This window comes from Engraulis encrasicolus, chromosome 13 (assembly GCF_034702125.1).
Source record: "Engraulis encrasicolus isolate BLACKSEA-1 chromosome 13, IST_EnEncr_1.0, whole genome shotgun sequence".
Classification (NCBI taxonomy): Eukaryota; Metazoa; Chordata; class Actinopteri; order Clupeiformes; family Engraulidae; genus Engraulis; species Engraulis encrasicolus.
Window position 1 is genome coordinate 15,245,802 of NC_085869.1, and position 22,711 is coordinate 15,268,512.

The 22,711-nt window shown below is 43.1% G+C and overlaps 1 protein-coding gene across 50 annotated transcripts in view; it reads right to left on the reverse strand.

Annotated features, from left to right (window-relative positions):
• Positions 1-22,711, reverse strand: part of ttn.2 (titin, tandem duplicate 2) — a 178,736-nt gene that overhangs the window by 43,998 nt on the left and 112,027 nt on the right. For all 50 annotated transcript variants that reach the window (XM_063213163.1, XM_063213153.1, XM_063213196.1 and 47 more), the window contains 45 exons: positions 22,211-22,621; positions 21,873-22,102; positions 21,237-21,666; positions 20,780-21,088; positions 20,441-20,622; positions 20,195-20,324; positions 19,800-20,099; positions 19,379-19,696; positions 18,929-19,225; positions 18,491-18,790; positions 18,089-18,403; positions 17,697-17,974; positions 17,455-17,605; positions 17,079-17,360; positions 16,674-16,976; positions 16,184-16,486; positions 15,810-16,091; positions 15,393-15,692; positions 14,996-15,298; positions 14,222-14,530; positions 13,828-14,109; positions 13,439-13,738; positions 13,056-13,349; positions 10,006-12,960; positions 9,385-9,897; positions 9,006-9,290; positions 8,607-8,906; positions 8,216-8,518; positions 7,849-8,124; positions 7,454-7,753; positions 7,032-7,334; positions 6,606-6,905; positions 6,198-6,485; positions 5,789-6,091; positions 5,392-5,694; positions 4,989-5,294; positions 4,601-4,888; positions 4,213-4,503; positions 3,771-4,058; positions 2,089-2,679; positions 1,887-1,991; positions 1,570-1,767; positions 1,156-1,452; positions 460-1,047; positions 46-348 (listed from right to left, as the gene is read on the reverse strand). In XM_063213163.1, coding sequence (XP_063069233.1) covers positions 46-348; positions 460-1,047; positions 1,156-1,452; positions 1,570-1,767; positions 1,887-1,991; positions 2,089-2,679; positions 3,771-4,058; positions 4,213-4,503; positions 4,601-4,888; positions 4,989-5,294; positions 5,392-5,694; positions 5,789-6,091; positions 6,198-6,485; positions 6,606-6,905; positions 7,032-7,334; positions 7,454-7,753; positions 7,849-8,124; positions 8,216-8,518; positions 8,607-8,906; positions 9,006-9,290; positions 9,385-9,897; positions 10,006-12,960; positions 13,056-13,349; positions 13,439-13,738; positions 13,828-14,109; positions 14,222-14,530; positions 14,996-15,298; positions 15,393-15,692; positions 15,810-16,091; positions 16,184-16,486; positions 16,674-16,976; positions 17,079-17,360; positions 17,455-17,605; positions 17,697-17,974; positions 18,089-18,403; positions 18,491-18,790; positions 18,929-19,225; positions 19,379-19,696; positions 19,800-20,099; positions 20,195-20,324; positions 20,441-20,622; positions 20,780-21,088; positions 21,237-21,666; positions 21,873-22,102; positions 22,211-22,621 — 16,293 coding nt within the window. The remainder of the gene's footprint in view (positions 1-45; positions 349-459; positions 1,048-1,155; positions 1,453-1,569; positions 1,768-1,886; positions 1,992-2,088; positions 2,680-3,770; positions 4,059-4,212; positions 4,504-4,600; positions 4,889-4,988; positions 5,295-5,391; positions 5,695-5,788; positions 6,092-6,197; positions 6,486-6,605; positions 6,906-7,031; positions 7,335-7,453; positions 7,754-7,848; positions 8,125-8,215; positions 8,519-8,606; positions 8,907-9,005; positions 9,291-9,384; positions 9,898-10,005; positions 12,961-13,055; positions 13,350-13,438; positions 13,739-13,827; positions 14,110-14,221; positions 14,531-14,995; positions 15,299-15,392; positions 15,693-15,809; positions 16,092-16,183; positions 16,487-16,673; positions 16,977-17,078; positions 17,361-17,454; positions 17,606-17,696; positions 17,975-18,088; positions 18,404-18,490; positions 18,791-18,928; positions 19,226-19,378; positions 19,697-19,799; positions 20,100-20,194; positions 20,325-20,440; positions 20,623-20,779; positions 21,089-21,236; positions 21,667-21,872; positions 22,103-22,210; positions 22,622-22,711) is intronic.

Genomic DNA, 22,711 nt, shown 5'->3' on the forward strand with positions numbered 1-22,711 from the left:
TGAAATGTGAAATTCCTGATAATCTCTTATGAAAGTAATACTTACAGACAATATCCTTTGGCGTCACATACTGTGAAGGCTCACTTGGCTCTCCAAAGCCAGCCCTGTTCTCAGCAGTGACACGGAACTCATACTCGACGCCCTCTGTCAGGCCCTGAACCTTGTATCGAAGGTCAGACACTGTTTTCTTGCTAGCTCTGACCCATCTCATTCCTTTCTTCTCCTTCCTCTGCACACTGTATCCTCTGATGTCACTTCCACCATCATTAACTGGTCTCTTCCAGGAAATGGTGACAGCGCTCCTACTCACATTATCAATTTCTGGCTTTGATGGTGGGCCTGGAGGTTCTGTTGAAATATAGAATGTAGAAAATCATTGCACATCATTTTAAATGCTATGCGTTTCTGCAATACATTTTAAGTGTTTTATGTTAGTTGTGAGAGATATTGTGAACTTACTGAAGCTGTCAACCATTTTGACGGAGGGAGACAGTGATGAATCACCAGTGCCATACTGATTAACTGCCGATACACGGAAGATGTATTCATTTCCTTTGACAAGTTTACTTGCAACAAATCGGCAGTCCATGACCTCTTCTGCAAGTTTTGTCCAGAGCAGACGGCTAGTTTCTCTCTTCTCCAGTACGTAATGCTTGATTGTAACACCTCCATCCTCCTCAGGTGGTAGCCAAGTCAACGTACACTTTTCTGCAGATACACTGCTCACCTCAATTAGACCTGGTGGTCCAGGGACATCCAGAACCTTGACCTTGACACGCTCCTCCTTAATGCCAAATGGATTGCTCGCTGTAACAACATACTCGCCAGTATTCTTTCTGTTGGCATATTTAATGGAAATTGTTGAGGTGGTTGGTGTGCTCTTGATTTGGACTGTGTCTGATGACTTGAATTCCCTGCCTCCCTTAGACCACACAGCAGTAGGTGGTGGTTTCCCAAGGATGCTTGAGGCAGTAAGTACAATTGTTTCTCCAGCTCTTACACTGACACCATCCTTCATGTCTGGATCAATCTCAATGGTAGGAGGTTCTGTTTGAAGAAATGCATCAAGACAATGACATACCATACAAACTAGACAGATCTGTGTTTAATTATATATTCAGAATTGTATAGTGTTATTATAATGTATACACTCACCATATTCATCTTTGCAGATGAGAGTATCAGTCTGCTCTGATGGAACGCTGATTGCACCTGCTGCATTCTTTGCTCTAATTCTGAATTCACACTTGCAGCCCTCTGCCAGATCAGTTACTGTGTAAGCACACTCCTGGATATTCACATGATTGGCTTTCATCCACGCCTTTCCTGGGTGTTCCAGTTTCTCAACAATATAGCCGGTCAGCTTGTGACCACCATCGTACTTAGGTCCTGTCCAGACCAATGTAACAGAGTTCCTTGTAACATTGATGACATCTGGTTTGCCAGGGGGATCTAGATGGGTAAAGGTAATTCTCAGATTACTATGCAAACTCAAAATAATATTTATAGATATTAAGACAAAATATATAAGACATGAAACTGCTCTGTTATTTGTAGTTGCTCACTTACCAATGGGGTCAAGTGCAACAACAGGTTCCGTAGTTTTGCTTGGCTTTCCAAGACCGGCTCTGTTCATTGCAATAACTCTGAATTCATACTCCAGGCCTTCAATTAAACCAGTCACTCTGCACTCTTTCACTCTAATGGGGGTCTTGCAGGCTCTCTTCCACATCAAACTGTTTCTTTCCTTGAACTCAACATGATATCCTGTTGACAGAATTACCACATTGTAAATAGGATACAGGCAACTCACACATTTTCGACTGACAATAACAGTAATTGAAAATCTATTTATAATAATATTGTCAAGAAATATGTGTATGCACCTGTAATTGGTGAGCCTCCTGTTTCCTTTGGATCTGACCAAGTCAGAATTGCTGACTCATGACGAATGCTTATGATTTCAGGTGGTGCTGGTGCATCAGGCACATCTGATGACAAAAAGGCAAACATATTAGTTTTAGCAGAGAGACAAGGTTGAACTGTTCAGTTTAACAAGGAAGACACTACTACAACAATTCAACTCACCAAATGGATGCTTGGCAGTAACTGGTTCAGACTTCAGCCAATCTCCAACTCCATACTTGTTTTCTGCAAACACTCTGAAGATGTACTCAGCGCCATCATGGAGTCTCATCACTCGCATGGTAGTCTTCTGTATAGCAGAGGCAACAGTAACCCATTTGTTGGATATGGTATGCCTCTTCTCCACGACGTAGTTGCTGACCTCTGAGCCACCATCATCCTTTGGAGGACCCCATTCAATTGTGATTGCCTCTGCTGTGATTTCGTCAAACGTAATGGGACCTGTAGGAATACCTGGCTTGCCAACAACCTTTACGTCAATTGCTGCCTCCTTGGTGCCAACATTGTTCCTCAAAACAATGACAAATTTATCTGCGTCATGACGGTTGATGTCACGGATAAGCAAAGTAGAGATACCAGGCTCAGGAGACTCAACACAAATCCTGCCACTGTCTCCCAGAGTAACACCACCCTTCTTCCAGAGAACAACTGGGGCAGGTTTGCCAATTACGGGAATGTTGATGCGCACGGTGTTACCCTCCTTTGCCACATAGGTACCATCTGGTACTCCGGTCAGGTCAACATCAGGCAGAACTGTAAAAGAATAATTACTTGTGTTAATAGATAGTATCTTTAGTTAATAAAGTGTACCACTTCAAGTTGTACCAAAATAATTGAAAAATAAAAGCTCTGATTCTTGAGAATGTGGCTGAAACACGTCCCACTCATAGAAAGTGCTAATTCTGTTGAAAATTAATTACATTTTCATCACCGCATACTTTCACACACACACACACCCCCCCCATAAAACCTGCTGTCCTACGCATGAACATACAGTAATCATTTCAATTGATTGGAAATGAAAAATTCACTGATGAAATTGTATAACATTGCCATTACATGGAAGAACATATTTAAATAGTTCTACAGCACTGCAAACAGTGAGTTTAGAACACTATTCACAACTGTCTTCTGATTGCCCAAAATGTGCCCCTACATATTCTTCACCACCCTCAGACACCTTTGAGACAATCCATGCAGGTCGCAACATTATTGAGGACCCCTTTTCAAACCTTCAGTTCTACTGAATGCTTCACCATCACTGAAGCTCCTGTGAGTTCACTATTTTCTCTGAAATTTGTAATTGGTTTGGACACTGCTTCTCTCACAACCATAGCATGTCAACACTTTCACTTGTGTATAAAATATTACATTAGATTATTACATTAATACATAATTTTGCTGTCCATGTGGCTTTTTAAAAACTTTTTAATTGTGTCTTACTGTGTTGACAAAAACAAGTAAGCCTATTTTATGAAAAAAGTAAAATATGGAGAGGTTGCTCAATACATTGCAGCACAACCAGGACCTTCTTCTGTGATAATATACTTAATATTGTGTCAGAAAAACACACACATCCGTCGAAAAAAGATTGCGTGCAGGACTAGCAAAGTCACAAGAAAACTGAAAATAAGATCGCTGCACTAAGCTCCCGTTTCTCTTACTTTAATATGACGTTTCGGGCAGCATGCCCTTCATCAGACACGATGATGAAGGGCATGCTGCCCGAAACGTCACATTTAAGTAAAGGAAACGTGAGCTTGGTGTCGCAACCTTAATTTTCAGTTTTCATGTTTTAGCCATATTGCTAAGAATCAGTGAAAGATCATTTTATGATTACTTACCCGTCTGATCTTTAGCAATTACAATGGCTTCAGTTGGAGGACCTTCTAAAGACTCATTAACAGCCTTGACTCTGAAAGTATATTCCTTTCCTTCCTCAAGGCTGCCGACAGTGAACTGGGTGAGCTTAGATTTCATCAATTCTTTCCATTTTTCCTCCCCTTCACTGATCTCCAAAATGTAGCCAATTATGTGACTTCCACCATTGCTGACTGGTTTCTTCCAGCCAAGTGTGACTGAATCCTTGGTGATTGCTGCAGGCTTGAAGTCCATTACAGGTCCAGGTTGTTCTGAAAAATATATATGTTTGATATTTAGATAACAGTGGAGGGTTTCCAAAGTTTGATAGAAGATCTCTGACCACATTGACTTACAAAAAGAATTAACAATTAGTGCGTTAATGTCAATGCCTCCTTTCGGAAATCTGTTTTATAAGAATATTACCTGAAGCCTTGACAGGTCCAGCAGTTTCACAACCTTCACCAACACCATAGACATTCTCAGCAGACACTCTGAAACAGTAAGCCTGGCCTTCCTCCAAATTTGTTACTCTGAATGATGTTTTGAGGTATTCTGGGGCAACACAGGTCCATGCCTTTCTCTCAGCAAGACGTTTCTCCACGACGTAACTCTTAACAGGGCTTCCACCATCAAGGTGTGGAGGTTCCCAAGAAATAGATGCATGGGTCTTTGACGTTTCCTTCACAATTAGATTAAGGGGAGGTCCAGGTGTGTCTATGTAAAATGAAATTATTAAAAACACAGTCATGTAATTGGCCATCACAAAACAATACCACAGATTAAACTTTATAGTGTTGGTGATGCAACTTACCCAAGACCTTGACAATAATTGAGTATGACTTAGAGCCACTGCTATTTTCAAGGGAGAGGATGTATTTTCCAGCATCATAGCGGTTGATATCCTCACATTGCACATATGTGTCCCACTCTGTTGTTTGAATGATGAGTCCGTCTCTCTCCTTGATATTGGCATTTGCTTTGCTCCAGGTGACTTTAGGTGCGGGGCGACCCCTCAGAGGCACGTACAGTCTCATTGTGACTCCAGCACGAAGCACCAGAGCCTTTCTGAGATCAGCATCAAGCTCACCCTCGGGAGCAACTGCAGGAGAGGTTAGTGAGAAAGTACATTATTAGAAAGGCGATGGAAGAAAATGGAGTCAGTTTTGATATTATCCAGACTTAATTTTTTTCACACATACTTAAGATGTCTTTGGGCATATGATTTCCAGGAACTTCACTAGGTTCACCGAATCCAATCTTGTTCACAGCAATTACATGGAATTGATATTCTGTGCTGTCCATAAGACCAGTCACCACAAACTTAGTGGCCTGGAGATCCTTTGGAACATTGCACCTGATCCAGTCTTCAGCATCTACTCTCTTGAACTCCACCTGGTAGCCTATAATTTCACATCCACCATCATATGCAGGTTTTGTCCAGGACAGGCTAATGCTGCTGTGTGTGGAGTCAACCACCTTGGGGAAAGCAGGGGGTCCAGGGGGATCTGTTACAGAAAAGATACATTTATTATTTAATGTTAAAGCATTTATCACAAATGTAACCATAACACTAACCACTACTACTTAAAATGTAGTACATACACAAAGGATCTGCTGCAAGTGCAGACGCTGATGGATCACTTGGTTTCCCAAGGCCTGCTTTGTTGAGAGCAGTTACTCTGAACTCATACTCTGTTCCCTCTGAGAGTCCTGTTATCTTGATGGTCCTGTCAATCACAGGTCTGCGGTTGACTTTAGCCCAGTTAACCTCTTCTGTCTCACGTTTTTCAACAATATATCCCAGGATAGGTGCACGACCATCATCCTTAGGTGGTTTCCATGCTACAGTCATCTGATTGCACATAATGTTGGTGATAATTGGAGCGTCACTGGGTCCGGGTGGGCCTATAGGTTTCAGGTGGAAAAAAAACTTCAATGAGTGCATATGGAAAGACTATATTATTGGAGGTATGGGGGAAAAAACCTTGAGAAATCTTACCGAATGGATTCTTTGCAATGACACCATCAGTGACAATGGGATCACCAACACCATACTTGTTTTCAGCACTTATACGGAACTCATACTCATGTCCCTCAATCAGTTTCTCCACTGAGCAGCTTGTGATCGCTCCATTAATATTAGCTGTGACCTGAGCCCAATTGGCTCTGCTTGTTTCACGTTTGTCCACAATATAGTTGGTTATTTCAGCACCACCATCAGCCAAAGGTGCCTCCCACCTAAGCTTAACACGGTCTGCAAAGATGTGGCTGACCTTAACTGAGGCTGGCGGTCCAGGTCGGTCTGTAATAACCAAAACAAGAAGTTTAGGAACAAGCTGGCATTATGTAATAATTTCTATACTGTACATGATCAGGAAAGCATAGTTCAGGTAATGTAGTTCACTTACCGAGAACCTTTACTTTGAAGTTGGCAGATTTCGATCCACTTGAGTTTTCAGCAACAATAGTATACTCTCCAGTTTCCTTTCTGGCTACAGAGAACAGTTCCAGGGTAAACAGGTGTCTGTTCTGTTTCATTTTCATTCCGTCAGTCTTCTTCATGGCTTCACCATTAAACTTCCAGGAAACTGTAGGGAATGGCTTTCCGTAAACCTCAGCTTCAAGTGTCACATTTGCACCCGCCTTCACCACAGCAAGGGCCTTCATTTCAGCACTGACCTCAACCCTGGGTGGAACTGAAAATGGAAAAAAGAGGTCTCCTTATTGAAATCAGAAATGAATGCCATCTATCACAACCTTGTGAACATAAAAAAATATATGTGAGTATAAGGTGTAACAGGGACAATAATTCTTACCATGTTCAGCTATCACAGCAATGGCGTCTGATTCTTCAGATGGCTGACTCTGATTGATGGCCGTCTTGGCGAATATTCTGAATTTGTATTGAGCACCTTCCTCAAGTCCATCAACAGTAAAGCTCTCAGTTTGCACATTCTGACAATTGGCATTGTGGCGTACCCACTTCTCTTCAGGCACTTTCTGTGATTCAACATAATATCCAATCAGCTTGCTGCCGCCGTCGTTCTCTGGACGGGACCAAACCAGGGCAACTGAACTCTTTGTGACATCAATAGCCTCTGGTTTGCCAGGTGGATCTATGAGGGGAAAATCACATGAATCGTCAATGGTCGGTCAACAATTTGGATAATTCAGCAGTATAAAAAATGTTTTTTTTTTCTTTCTTTATATACCGGTACGTATAAATATAAAATGTAACTCACCAACTGCTGTTCTTGCAGTGATGAAATCGGTCTGCTTGCTTAGTTTACCTTGACCTGCCTTGTTCAGAGCAGACACTCTGAAGCTGTACTCAAGACCTTCAAGCAAGCCGAAGCAAGTGTATTCTGTATTACGGACTAATACTTCATTACCCCTGACCCAGAGTATGCTGTTTCTGTCTTTGTATTCAACACAGTATCCAGTCAAAGGGCTACCACCATCATCTGCTGGTTTTTCCCAGGTGAGGACCACGTAGTCTTTGTTGATCTTCTTCAGGGCGAGATTTCTGGGCTCGCTAGGAGTTTCTGAAATCAAACAGTACATTCTATTAAGTCTCAGTTTACATACTACAGACATTTTGAAACAAAGAGGGTGTTACAGTGCATTCAAAACGACTTTGGAAGTGAAGTGAAGGGAATCTCACCAAATGGATGTCTTGCAATCATTTTCACAGAATAAATGGGCTCGCCAACGCCAAATCTGTTCTCTGCACGCACTCTGAATCCATACTCGTGTCCTTGTGTGAGTTTTCCAACCCTGCAGCTGGTCGTAGTGCAGGAGGCAGCGGCTGGAACCCAATCACCTCTGCTAACATCACATTTCTCCACAACATAGTTAGTGATGCTGCTTCCTCCATCCTCCTGTGGTTGATTCCATCCCAGACTGCAAGAATCAGTATCTATTTCCAAAATTTCCAGAGGACCCTCAGGTGGCCCGGGAATGTCTGCAACAAAGGAAATATAAATTGCTAATATGATTCTTGTTCTAATTGCCCACTGAGCCATGTGTAATTACTGTATGTTTATAATTTGAACTCACCCATAATGACGACTCTTACAATCTGGTTGATCTTTGCAACACTGTTGGCAACAGCAAGACTATAGTAGCCACTATCCTTCCTTGACACCTCTTTGACTGTGAGGCTGGTGAAGCCTGGAGCTCTTTGTATAGCCACTCTTTCTGATGTTACCACATCTTCATTGCTAATCTTCCATTTAGTAGTGGGAGCAGGTTTGCCAGCAACAAGTGCTTCAATTTTCAACTTGGTTCCAGCCCTACATGTGACTACATCTGGCAGGATGATCTTTGGTGCCACTGAAAGTAAAATGGTACATGTAAATGTGTTAAACAATTTAAATTAGTACAGAATGCTAAGAGAATAAATGGTTGAAAATTTGCTACTCACTAAGTTGCTCCTTAATCTCAAATATTCCTTCAGCTTCCCTTGCAAGACTGGTTCCAATTGCATTCCTTGCAGCAACTCTGAATTTGTACTTTGTGTTTTCTTTCAATCCAACAACCACAATGGACATATCTTTGACCACTGAATATGGTGTCCATTTAGCCTCAGGATCTCCATCTTCTAGGTAATCAACAAGATAGCCATTGATTTTGGCCCCACCATCTCTGAGTGGCTTCAACCATCCCAGAGTTGCACTGTTCTTTGTAATCTCCAGAACATCCATCTTCTTGGGAGGATCAGGTTCACCTGTTTGAGTACATCAGAAATGTATTCATATGGAAATGTAACAACATCCAAAAGAAAAGCACTGTTAACTCTGAGGATATTTACTTACTCATAGGATCAGCTGCCAGGTATGCCTTCGGAGAATCTTTAGGTACACCAATACCATACTTGTTCACTGCCATAACTCTGAAGTAGTAGTCAACCCCTGGAGCAAGATTTGTGACTTTGAAGCTTGTCTTCTTACTGTCATTACTGCAATTTGTCCAGGTTTTCCTGTCAACCTCACGCTTCTCAACAATATAGTTCAAGATTGGACAGCCACCATCATTTTCGGGAGGTAGCCAAGCAAGCTGACATGATGTCTTTGTGACATCGCTTGCTTCCAGACCACCAACTGGCCCTGGAGTGTCTGTTCAAACACATTTAGAAGAGAAAATAAATGCTTATCACATAGTTTTATACAAAGATTGGTTATCCAAACCATCTTGTCACTCCAGAGTTCACTTACCTAAAACTTTCACACGCACAAAAATGGCTTTCTCCCCAGAAGAGTTTGACAGGGTCAACGAGTATTTTCCTGAATCCTCACGGGTACTTTCCGGGATCGTAAGGAAGGACATTGTATCAACCTGATCCACATGGCCCTTGCGAACAACATTATCTTCACCCATTCGTTTCCATGTTACTTTTGGAGCTGGCCTTCCTTTGATTGTTGCAAACAATCTAATAGGACAGCCTTGTCTGACAGAAATTCCCTTTCTGAGACTAGCATCTAACTCAATCTCGGGAGCCTCTGTAATTTAAAAGGCAAAAATATATATTAACAAGTTGAAAGAATATATATTACAAGTAATTTCAGTCATCTAATGCATAATTCAAGATCTTACCAAGGACCTCCTTGGGTGACGCAGCTTCTTTCAGTTTAGCTGGGCGACCCCAGCCCACTTGGTTCTGAGCTGAAACACGGAATAGATATCGTTTACTCTCTTGAAGGTTAAGCATGGTGTACTCTGTGAGGACCAAGGTGGAAGTGTTGCATTTTTTCCAGCCAGCATTTGGATCCTTGACAGGTTTGGGTTTGACTGGCTCTGGCACTGCTTCTGGTTCGGGCTTCTTTTCACCCTCTGCTGGTTCACCCTCTACCTTTTCGCCCTCTGCCACTTTAGGTGCAGCTGTTTCAGGTTCAGGTTCAGGTTCTGGTTCTGGTTCTGGTTCAGCTTCAACTTCAGCTTCTACCTCGTCTTCTTCTGGTTCTGGTTCATCATCTGTCTTTTCCTTCATTTCCAAAAGATATCCAATGATTGGTGCACCACCATCATATACAGGCTTGGCCCAGCCAAGTGTAATGCATGTCTTTGTGCTATCGGCCACCTTAAAGCTGCTAGGAGGACCAGGAGGTTCTAAAAAAACAGGAATATAAATATTAGTGATGATTGTATGTATTTAATGTAGAATAGCATATATGGGTGAGGGCACAATGAGAAACACACTGAAAGGGAAAAACATACCGATTGGATCTTTAGCTGGAACAGCTTTTGTGGGTTTGCTGGGATCTCCCAAACCGACTTCATTTTCAGCCTTCACACGGAACTGATATTCATGGTTGGCAAGGAGGTTTGTGACCTTCATACGTCTTTCTGAAATGGGACTCTTGGTAACTGACACCCATTTGACCGCACGTTTCTCTTTCCTTTCCAGGATATAGCCAGTGATTGATTTGCCTCCATCATTTTCTGGAGGAGCCCATACAACAGTCATTTCATCTTTGCCAATCTTTGTTACCTCGGGGGCTTCTGGAGGTCCAGGCCTGCTAAACTGGTACTTGGCGGTAATTGCCCTACTTTCAGTTGGAGGACCTGTGCCCATTTTGTTTTCAGCCCTGACCCTAAAGATGTACTCGTTTCCTTCCACAAGACGAGTTACGTTGCAGTGGTTGGTGACAACAGATGCGGAATAAGTGGACCAAACCATTCTTCTGGTTTCACATTTCTCTAGAATGTAGCTGTCAACCTCGCAACCACCATCATCCTCTGGTGGATCCCAAGCAACTCTACATTTGTCTACTGAAATGCCAGAAATCTTCACGTCTCTACACGCGCCTGGTATGTCAAGTACAGTAATGTTGGCATATGCTGTGAAGCTACCAGCTGAATTAGTGGCAGTAATTGTGTATTTTCCAGTATCCCCACGCTTGGATTTGACCAAGAGGAATTTAGAGTATTCATATCCATTTTCAACAGAAATTCTGGGATTGTCACCTGTAGCTCTGTCTTTAACCCATTTCACCTCTGGTGTTGGTTTGCCTCTAATGTTAGCTTCAAGTCTGACAGAGTCGCCTGCCTTAACCACTGTAGTGCCACTGAACTTCAGATCAATTACTGGTTTCTGAATCACCTCTATGACAAGAACTTCACTAGTCTTGACATAGTTACTTTCTCCTCCGTCGTTTACAGTTTGGACTCTGAAGAAGTATGATTGTTTCTCTGTGAGGTTCTCTACAGTGAAGAATGTATCCTTGAGCAACTCAGGAGTCAGCTCTTCCCATTCCTCAGCATCTTTGGCTCTCTTCTCCAAATTATAGAACAGATCTGGACATCCTCCATCATAATCTGGTCTTCTCCATTTAAGTGACACAGAGCTCTTAGTAATGTCAGTAACGTGGAAGTTCTCTGGGTCACCAGGTTTCTCAATGCGGTCAATGGCAAGAATTGCATTCTTTGTCTCTGTTGTGGGACCTGGGCCACACTTGTTTGCTGCAGACACACGGAAGAAGTACTCATGGCCGTCCATCAGTTTGGCCTTGATCATGCGGTTTGTGCACTCAGAGGAAATCACAGCCCACGCACGCACATTAGGTTCACGCAATTCAACAACGTAGTGAGTAATTTCACAACCACCATTGTCCTCAGGAGTGTCCCAGGCTACCATGCAAGAATGCCTGCACACATACGTCACTCTCAGATTCTTACAGTGTCCAGGTCTGTCTAAGACATTCACAGTAATTGTTGCTGTCGCTTCACCACTGTCATTTGCAGCTTTGAGAACATATTGACCATGATCTCCTCTCTGGGCCTCTTTGATAAGGAGGTGAGCAACTGGGAGATTATTTGTTATTGTGGTACGCTTATCCTTTTCTAAAACTGCCTCGCCCTTTGTCCATGTCACTTCCGGGTCAGGTCTGCCCTTAATATAGCCTTGAATGTTAATGTTGTGTCCTACTCTTACAGTTACATGTGTGCGGCATGTGGCATCCATTTCTATCTCTGGAGGGATCAAAATGTCCTCACAAATGATGGATTCTGGAACCTCTCTAGTTTCACCGTCTCCAATCATGTTAACAGCTCTAACACGGAACCTGTACTCAATGCCCTCTTCAAGGCCAGAGACCGAGAATGCGCAGATTTTAATAAGATCATCCTTTTTGCAACTCTCCCATTCACCACCAGCCTTCTGCATCTCCAGAACGTATCCTAAAATGGGGCTACCACCATCCTTATTGGGTTTAACCCACACTAAATCAGCATGTGCCTTGCTGTAATCTTTTACTCTGGGATTGACTGGAGGTCCAGGCACAGTAATTGGTCTGCAAGGCTTAGCAGGATCTGAGGTTGGAGAGGGTCCACTGTAGCCAGCAATATTTTCAGCAAAGACTCTGAACTCATAGGTAGTTCCCTCATAAAGTCCAAGCACCCTGATCCTAAGATCCTTGCAAGGAGTTTTGTTCACTCTAATCCATTTGCCGCCAATATGTCTACGCTCAATGTAGTATCCCTTGATTTGACTGCCACCATCATGCAATGGCATTGTCCAGCCAAGAGTCAGAGAATCTTCAGACAGGTCAGACACAGTTGGTTTTCCAGGGCGAGAAGGTGGTTCAAAGGAATGCTGAGCAACAGCGGGTTTACTTTCAAGAGCAGCACCAATACCAATTTTGTTTTCTGCACGAATACGCACAATATACTCAACTCCTTTCTGAAGACGAGTAATCTTCAACTGGGTGCTGGTGCTGCCAGAACTCACTCCACCCCAAGTTTCCTTCTTGGATTCTCTCTTCTCAACAATGTAGTTTGTGACAGGGCTTCCACCATCATCTTTAGGAGGACGCCACTCAATAACCATATGCTCTGGTGTGACTTCAAGAAGATTGACTGGGCCAATTGGAGCATCCGGAACATCAAGAACAATAATGTTCAAAGCAACAGTTTTACTGCCGGCCGCATTGGAGACAGTGAGAAGATAAACTCCAGTGTGATCTCTTGTGCATTCTGAAATGGTGAGAACACTGGAGAAGTTGTCAGTGTCAACTTTAATGTTTCCTTCGCTGACAATTTCAGTGTCATCAATCATCCATTTTGCAGTAGGAACAGGTATTCCTCTCATAATTGCAGGCATCCTTATTGTGGTTCCAGCTTTTACAACCATTCCCTCAATGAGTTTCACATCTACCTCAACAATCGGAGGCACTGTTGAAAAGAGAGCACAACTTATTTATTATTCACATTATTATGGTACAGATGTGTAATTCAACAATGTTCACTTAATTAAGCAGAGAACTTACCAAGTTTCTCCTGGCACAGCACAGGCAGTGTTGTATCTGGTCGGCTAAGACCAATGGCATTCTCAGTTTTCACACGGAACCTGTAGGTCTTGCCTTCTTCCAAACCTGTCACATGGGCCTCAGGAATACTGACTGTTTTGAAAACCTCCCAATCTTTCTCTCCTTCCTCTACATACTCAATCAAGAATCCAGTGATATCACTTCCACCGGTGCGATCTGGCCAGTTCCATTTCAGCCACACCTCTGTTTTGTCGACATCCACATGGTGCAAGTCCTTCGGAGGACCAGGTGGGACTGTAAAAAGCAAAGTAGGATTTTTTTTTAGCTAAGTATGGTATCAAAGCATAGAAATAAAAATCAGACTTGATATATCATGTACTTACACAGAGGATTCATGGCTTTAACGGCTTTGGTTGTCTCAACATATTCACTTCTGCCAAACTGATTTTCAGCAGCAACACGGAACATGTAGGAGGTGCCCTCCATCAAGTGCTTGAGCATCATGCTGCGCTTCTTTGAAGTAGAGCATACTGGCACCCACTGGGCAGCTGCTGCATCCTTTTTCTCAACCACAAAGTTGGTAATACGAGCTCCTCCATTATCCTCTGGATCTTTCCATGACAGATAGGCCGAGTCGCACCTTACATCAGACACCCTCAAGTGCTGAATGGGTCCAGGTTTGTCTAAGATTGAAGACACAAAGAGGTTACATGAAAGTTTTTTTTTTTCAACAGATTAATGTAACTAATTTACCAAGAACTAACTCATTTACCAAGAACAAGCACTGTGCAAGTAGCTGTTTTGGATCCAGCTGGATTCTCCACAGTCAGTGTGTAATCGCCACAGTCACAACGATTACAGAATCTCATCTCTAGCTTGGTTGTTGATCCAGATGTGGTTATTTCAGATCTTGGAGGTATGTCTGCCTCGTTCTTCTGCCAGGTGATCTTGGGGAACGGTATTCCCTTGACTGTAGCAATCAATGCAATGTGAGTTCCTGCCATGGCTTTCACTTCCCTTGCCATGCCAGCATCCAGGATGAGCTCTGGTGGCTCTGTTTACAGACACAGGTAGAAGACAAAATAAATTAAGCAGAATACACAAGAATGGACATACAGTATACACAGGCGAGTAAACATCAAAGTAATATTCATTGCAGTAATTACCAAGTCTGTCCACTGCTCTCACAGGATCCCTGACATTGGCAGGGTCAGACTCTCCAGCAGCGTTGGCAGCTTTCACTCTGAACCTGTACAGAGAGCCATCTTCCAGGTTGATGACCTTGAACTTTGTCTCCTGGCAAGAGTCAGGAGTCTGATTCACCTGAAGCCACTCTTCATCTCCAGCCTTCTGATACTCAAGAAGATAGCCTAAGATCTTGCCTCTTCCACAGTCAAGTGGTGGTTGCCAGGCAAGGGTGACTGAGTCTTTAGTGTGGTCAATAGACTCCAACTTAACAGGTGGGCTTGGAGGAACTGTAACAGAGGAAAAAAATGTTACCTACTTGTAACCCACTTGTTACCCACTTCTTTTTCTGTGAATATCCCTATCAATGTTTGCCCTATCAAAGTTTCAAATGTATGTCACCTCATCCTCTGCATGCATTTTAAATGTTAAACGTTGCTAAACAAATCCCACAACTGAAGAGTTCAGATGCAAAACCCCCTAACTCCATTTCTGAAGACCTGCACTTCTATATTTTTAGAGAACCCCATTGTTGGTTTGGCTTACATTCATATACTTGATAATACATATTAATAGTTATATTACATAAATAAAATAAAAATATATGCAATTTTGATAGCTTTGTATTAAATAAAAATTAATTAAGAATATATTCTGAAAACGCACTTAGGGGGTTTTGCATCTGAACTCTTCAACTATTGTTAAAAGTGGCCTGAAAATTAAGTTTGAAACGTCTAATTCTGTGTTTCACATACCAATGGGATCCCTGGCAAAGGCAGGTTTTGATGGAATACTTGGGTCGCCCACACCAACTGAGTTTTCAGCAGAAACACGGAACTCATATTCACAGCCTGGGAGGAGATCTGAAACCTTGTACTCAAGGCTGGGGATACGCTCAGTTCCGCAACGTGCCCATCTTTTGCCCAGTGTCTCCTTCCTCTCCACAACATAATTAGTCACAGGTTGGCCTCCATCAGATTCTGGTGGGTTCCAGGCAATGAGAGCGGTGTCCTTGTAAACCTCTTTCACCACGGGTTGTGAAGGTGGGTCAGGTACCTCTGTAAGAAAATAAACAGAAATGTTACAATACCAGTGTTTTAAAAGAAAAATATCTTGCAAAGACATTTCTACGTATTTTTAGTGTAAACTTACTGAACACATCCCTTGCTTTTGTCTCAGCAGACAGCAAGGGGTCACTGATGCCATGGATGTTCTTAGCGCAGATTCTTATGATATAGTCACGTCCCTCAATCAGTTTGGGGACTTTGCATGAGGTCCTAGTGGCAGCCTCTGTGACTGGCATCCAGAGCTCTCTGTTGGTGTCTCTCTTCTCTACAATATAGTTGGACACTGCACTTCCACCGTCATCAAGAGGAGGATTCCAAGAAATGACCATGTGATTCCTGCAAATCTCATTGAAGACGACTGGACCCTCAGGAGGTGATGGGCGATCTGAGAGGAAAAAAACAGGTGACAAATTAGGGTAGTTGTGGAGAAAATAGTGAATAAAAATAACCATGAATAGGTCACATGTTTCATGTTAGTAACATGTAAGATGCTGACACTTACCGACAACAACAAGAGTGCAGATACCATCGCATGTACCAATGGTGTTCTCTAGAGTGACTATGTACTTTCCACTGTGTTCACGCTTGGCTTTGGTGATGTTCAAGGACAGGGACTTTGAGGTATTAGAGAAGGTGAGAACATCATCAGCCTGAAGCTCTTCTTCTCCCTTCCTCCATTTAACAGTTGGTGCTGGTGATCCCTTGATGCGGCTCGTCACAAGGCAAGGATCTCCGACGCGCACAGTTACTTTCTCGCGGAAGTCAAAGTCAAGTGATGGGGGCTCTGCAAGAAGTAAGAAAAGGATGAATAACTAATTGAAGTGTCAAAATATGGCAATGGCATTTTATCTGATTGTAACACGAGCAAGTACTTACCAAGTTCATCTTTGCATGTGACTGGTTTGGTGCTGAAAGAGGCCTTGCCCTGGCCAACTGCATTAACAGCACTGACACGGAACTCATAAGAAGAGCCATCTTTAAGACCCGTGTATGTGAATGTCTTTTCCATCAGCTTATCCTCTGAGATCCGGGCAAAGCTGTCCTTTCCAATCAGACGGGCCTCAAGCACATAACTTGTGACTTCTGAGCCACCATCGTACTTGGGTGGTCTCCATGCTACACTAATTGAATCTTTCGTGACAGCTGTGACATGCAGATCCTCTGGACGTTCAGGCAAAGCTACAAAGCATGAAAAAAAGAATGAGTTCTAAACTGTTTTGATAGACTAGATATTGTACTGAATGTTATACTGAGCACAGCTGTTATTACCTGATGTGTCAACACACTAACATCATTTGATATTAAGAACTCTTTAAATCTAAAATGTTATTCATGCACACATCTATGAAGAACAACCATGACTTACAAATTGGATCCTTGACCATAACTTGTGAGGGTGTGTCAACAAAAGGACCACGTCCAATGATATTCTCAGCTGCAATTCTGAAGAAATATCCCTTTCCATCAACGAGACCCTGGACCACAGCATTATTCCTTGTCACAGTGTATGACACTGAAGTGTAGCCTCTGCGGTCGGCTTCTCTCTTCTCAATGATATAGTTGGTGATTGCTGAGCCACCATCATCTTCAGGTGTGAACCAGGTCAACTTACAGGAGTCAGTTGTGAGATTCTCTCCATTGAAAGGCTGACCCACAGGCCCAGGAACATCTAAGAGAATGCAAAATAATTTGAAACATTCCACCCATCATGGACAAATACAGCTCTCTAGGAATGGTGCTAGGAGAAACTACAAGGTACTAGGAGGCTTACCAAGAACCTCAACAATGATGGCCTTTCTTCTCTCTCCTCCCTCATTCTTAGCAATGAGAGTGTAAATTCCTTGGTGGTGCCTCCTGCATCCCTTGATCACCAATGAAGAGCTTATGGCGGTGGTCTCGACAACAGCTTCTTTGGGCAAGGGTGCATCATCCCTGTTCCAGGTGATCTCTGGGGCAGGTTTGCCTGATACATAGGCGATGATACGGATAACTCCTCCGGCATGGACAACAATCTTTTCCTTGACACTGGCATCAAGGTCGACCTCAGGGGCAACTATAAGTAAATTCAAATTTAAGTTAAAGAGAGAACAGGATAGAGAAGGTAAGAAAGAGCAACAAAAATGTGTAATGTGACTGTCCATTCTTACCTGTTCTGTCCTTGACTTCAATGACCTCAGTAACCTCACCAGGCTCACCAACGCCAGCAGCATTCACTGCTCTGACTCTGAATCTGTACAGTCCAAGTTCCTTTAGTCCAGTGACAACAAACTTGGTTCCTCTGATCTCCTTGTCCTTAGCCTAAAGAGAAAGTTAAGTTATCCTTCCCATCATACAACAGTGATTCACAGCATGGGTGACATACAGTAAATGTACATATCAACCGTATTACCTTCTCCCATTCGTCTTTTGGCTCCTCTTCTTCTTCTTCTTCCTCTTCTTCTTCTTCTTCTCCCTCTTCTTGGCCACCTTCTTTTGGTGGCTTTTCTTTTTTCACCTTTTCTTTTGGTACCTCTTCTTTTTCTCCCTCTTCTTTTGGTGACTCATCTTTGTATTCCACAAAGTATCCCGTAATCTTAGAACCACCATCAATAATTGGTGGGATCCATTCAAGCTCAACTGTGGACTTGGTGCAGTCTGTAACCTTGGGCGTGGGTGGGCCAGGAGGAACTGGAACAAATGATTACAATCATTTTTAAAACATGACACCAAAACATCATCTTCACACAGTCAACAAGCAAGTTAAGTAAAACAAAAGGGATATACGTAAAACAGATGACACACCTATGGGGTCCCTTGACATCACTGGATCGGATGGAACACTTGGAAGTCCAAGTCCAGCAGCGTTAATAGCAGTGACACGGAACTGGTACATTGCACCCTCAAGGAGACCACTGACAATATGAGTCATGCCGAGAGGCATAATTCGAAGTGGGTCACGGTTGACCTTGGTCCAGCGCTTGCCAGTTGTTTCCTTCTTCTCTAGCCAATAACCTGTGACTGGGGAACCACCATCATACTCTGGTGGTTCCCAGTTGACTGTCATTGATTCCACGGTCACATCTGTGACAGTGGGCTTTTCACATTGGCCAGGAACAGCTATGAAAAAATACAATAATGATGGTTAGGCTTACAGCAACATGTAATTAGAATACAATTTAAAAATAATTTTAGAAATGTACATACTGAAAAGATTTCTTGCTTTCTCTGCGTCAGTGTATAGTGGTGGTCCGATTCCATATTTGTTCTGAGCCATGATACGGAATTCATACTCGTGGCCCTCTGTAAGTCGTTGCACAGTGTAAGCGCATTCTTTCGGATCACTGGAGACATGTACATATGTCTTACGGTTGTCCTCACGCTTCTCAACAACATAGTTTGTGATTTTGGAGCCACCATCATCGGTGGGTGGTTGCCAAGTCATTGAAATCCTCTCAGCAAAGATTTCGCCAAACTTGGCTGGTCCAACAGGAGGTCCAGGTCGGCCTAAGATTATAGAGATAAAAACAAATGGATGTTAAGTTGGGATGCACATTGCTCCTCCCTCACATGAAAATAGTACCCTTTTCCCTTCTTATGTAACTTTAACTATAAATAATATTTCATAATCAAACAGGTACTCACCTAGCACAGTAATTTTGATGTCCTTTGATGCAGTGCCAAGGCTGTTGGTGGCAGTCAGTGTGTAAATGGCACTGTCATCTCTCCTGCACTGCTGGAGCAATAGGGTACACTTGTCATTAGCAACAATTTTGTTTACGTGTTTGGTGTACTGCAAGACATTCTTTTCCTCTGGTTTGTCCAGAGGTGCCTTGTGCCAAACAAGAGAGGGGAATGGACAGCCTTGGATTCTGGCTACAGCGTTAAGGTCAAAGCCCTCAGCACCCTCCAACGCCTCTCTGAGTTCAATAACTGGAGCACCTGGGGGAGGGGGAAACAATAGTAATGTAAAAACCAGTAGTAAATGAGATCAGCGTGGTAACAATGTTACAACTGAAGCATACATCAGATCAGCGTCGTAACAATGTTACAACTGAAGCATACATCAATTAAGAAAATGTACATGTAACGTACATGTTTGGTCTTTGATAATAATGGGTCCAGCCGTGGCAGATGGTCTGCTTGCACCAGCCTCATTTACAGCTTTGACACGGAATTCATATTCTCCACCCTCTTTGAGCTCCTCAACAGTGAAGGTAGTCTCTTCAACCTCACGCTTGTTGCACTGTTTCCAGGTCTCTTTCTGAGGACCACTGGTGTCCCAGCTCAGACGCTCAATGATGTAGTGTTTCACTGGAGCGCCACCGTTATTCTTTGGAGGTTCCCATGTCAAGGTAACAGTATCCTTGGTGACAAGATTAATCTTCACCTTCGTTGGAGGATCAGGAGGGACTTCAGAAAGAAAAACATTAATGTAAATACGTATACATTTAGATCATAAAATAGTTACACAATTAGAAAAGTAACGTGTCGGTAAAAGTTTGTTGTCACTCACAAATAGGATCTCTGGCTCTAACAGGATCCTTGGTCTCAGTGAATGGCCCAAAGCCAAGGCGATTTTCAGCACGGACACGGAAGATGTATTCACTTCCTTCAACAAGGTTTGCCACTACAAATGCCTGGCTGCAACAAGCCTGGTTAACAACAGTCCAAGCTTTTCCTGTGATGGCCTTCTTCTCAATGAAGTAACTCTTGATTCTCTCGCCACCATCATTGTCAGGAAGCTTCCAGATGAGTCTGCATGTAGATCGAGTCATGTCTGTCACTCTAAGCTCCTTTGGTGCGCTAGGCACATCTGCAATGAAAAGACGGCCATAGTTGAGTGCTGTGTTACTGCTGGTGATAGTTAATTTTACTATATTGGGAGGACGTAATTTTTTAAAAACTTACCAAGAACAATCACCATGACATTAACATGCTTCTGTCCAGACTTGTTTTTGGCTGTGATTGTGTATCTGCCAGAATGGCTCCTCAGACTCACAGGGATTGTGAGAACAGAGGTATCATCAGTGGACTCAACCTAAGAAGGGATGAAGTGACTTTACATACAGTACATACGTAAATATATCTAAACCCAAAACTGTAACTTTCACTGAACAGTTTCTCATTAAATCTTGCAAATCAAAATAACTGTACCTCAGCCGCCACAGGGACTATATGAAGGCGATCCTTCTTTTTAGTCTTGGCTGGTCCAGTAAATTCCCATGAAGCCTTGGGTACAGGACGACCTGTAATTCTAGCAGGAATTTTGATCTGAGCTCCCGCACGGATGGACAGCATGTCATGTGCGTTAACATCCACAAAGACCTGTGGTCCCACTGTAATTAAACAGATAATCACAACAGATAAACAAATTGTTTTATTCAGGGAATTGAACCGTTATTTTCTAAACATTCGTAGTGAATATTATGCATCAAACACAAGTACAAGGGCCTGGCACAAGAGTTAAAAATATCACACGTGGAAACACATTACCTTGAATGTCCTCAAGAAGAACCTCAGCGGTGCTGGGGCTTGGCAGAGATTGTCCGATGTCATTCACAGCAGTGATTCTGAACTTGTACCTCTTCAGCTCTCTGAGATTGGGCACCATGAAATCTGTGGTTGGGTGCAGGTTTTCGGCATCATTCATTGGGAGCCAAGAGGAGGAACCCTCGTCCTGGATCTCAATGATGTAGCCTTTAATGGGACTTCCGCCATCCTTTGCTGGTGGGGCCCATTTAAGGGTGACACTGCGCTTGGTCTTGTCTGCAATTTCTGGTGCAGCTGGCATTCCTGGAACACCTGTGATGGGTGTAGAACATAGACCATGTGTCATAGCTCATGTGATGCATATACGTGCATGTAATATACTGTATTCAGACGGCAGTATAGACATTTCCTCTTGAAAAAATCATTAATGGTAAAGAAAATAGGGACAGGGGTGACTTACCAATTGGCTCATCGGCCCTAGCAGACTCGGAAATGGCACTGGGAGGTCCAATACCAGCTGAGTTGCAGGCCATACAGCGGAATTCATATTCTGTACCCTCAATAAGACGGGTGACCAGGCCCTCCCAACCCTTGGTGCCTCTCTTTGTGATGGGCGCCTTGTTCACGCGAGACCAGTAGGCTGATCCCTTCTCTCTTTTCTCAAGCCAGTAGCCTGTAATCATGGTGCCACCGCTGTCCATTGGTGGGTCCCATGTGACCAGCATATGAGTCTTGGATTGTTCGACAATCTTGACATGCTGTGGTGGGCCTGGAAGGCCGTGTGGATCCTTGATCATGGTCTCTTCTGATTCACAGGCCTCACTGATTCCATACTTGTTCTCAGCCCTTACTCTGAATTGGTAGGTGGCATTGGTTTCCAACTCCCACACCTTACAGGGGCAGAAAGCTTGATCACTTCTCAGTCAAAGTCGTCATTATTTTACAAGCAACATTTATTTGTAAAGGATTTTGCACCACAGCTTGAGGTTCTCCCTCATATGGTGTTTACTGCAATAGCTATACTCTTCAACACTTTGAAGGGAAACACACACATCACAACAGACATTAATCAGAAATGAATAGTTATCTTACTAACCCTGTATTTCTTCTCAATAATGGTACTTGTGACCTTCACCCAGTCAGGCTTAGGAACAGGCTCTCCAGATTCTGTAACTGCATCCTCATCAATTTCACGGATCTCTTTCTTCTCCACAATGTAATTTGTAAGTTCACTGCCTCCAGTATCAACTGGGGGATCCCAAGTGAGTTGGCAGGATTCAGCCTTGAGATTTGAAATGACAAGATTTCTTGGTGGTGTTGGACGATCTGGAAAAACACAGTCAAGTAGATTTTTTTAGGACCGTTACATAGAATAAGATAAGGTAAATTAAACTAACTTGGGTAATATAATACTTCACAGGCAATAAGACATACCCAGAACTTGGACCAACACATTGTGAGATACAGTTCCAAGTCGATTTGATGCAACGACTGTGTAAAAGCCCTTATCCTTTCTGTTAATAGTAGTGATGGCGAGCTTGGTGGTAGAGGTTTGTCTGTTTACTTCCTTTGTTTCAACGGAACGGTCAGGATTTGCTTCTGCGATCTTAGGAGGTGGCGGTTGCCCCTCAGCAGGTGGCTCTTTGACCTCAGGCTTGACCTCAGGCTTGACCTCAGGCTGTGGGACCTCAGTAGTTGGGTCAGTGATTAAAGCATCGTCCTTGAACCACTCGACCTTTGGCATGGGAAGACCCGTCACCTCGGCAGGAATCTCGATAGGCTGTCCCTTTCTGACAGTAATTGTGTCGGCCTTGAAGTGTTTCAGCATGGTCAAGGTTGGGGCAACTATTCAGGAAAACAATATGCGTCAAGTCAGTGTCATACATAAAATTGTCATATAATCAAACATGGTCCAAAAGACAAAATATACTGTGC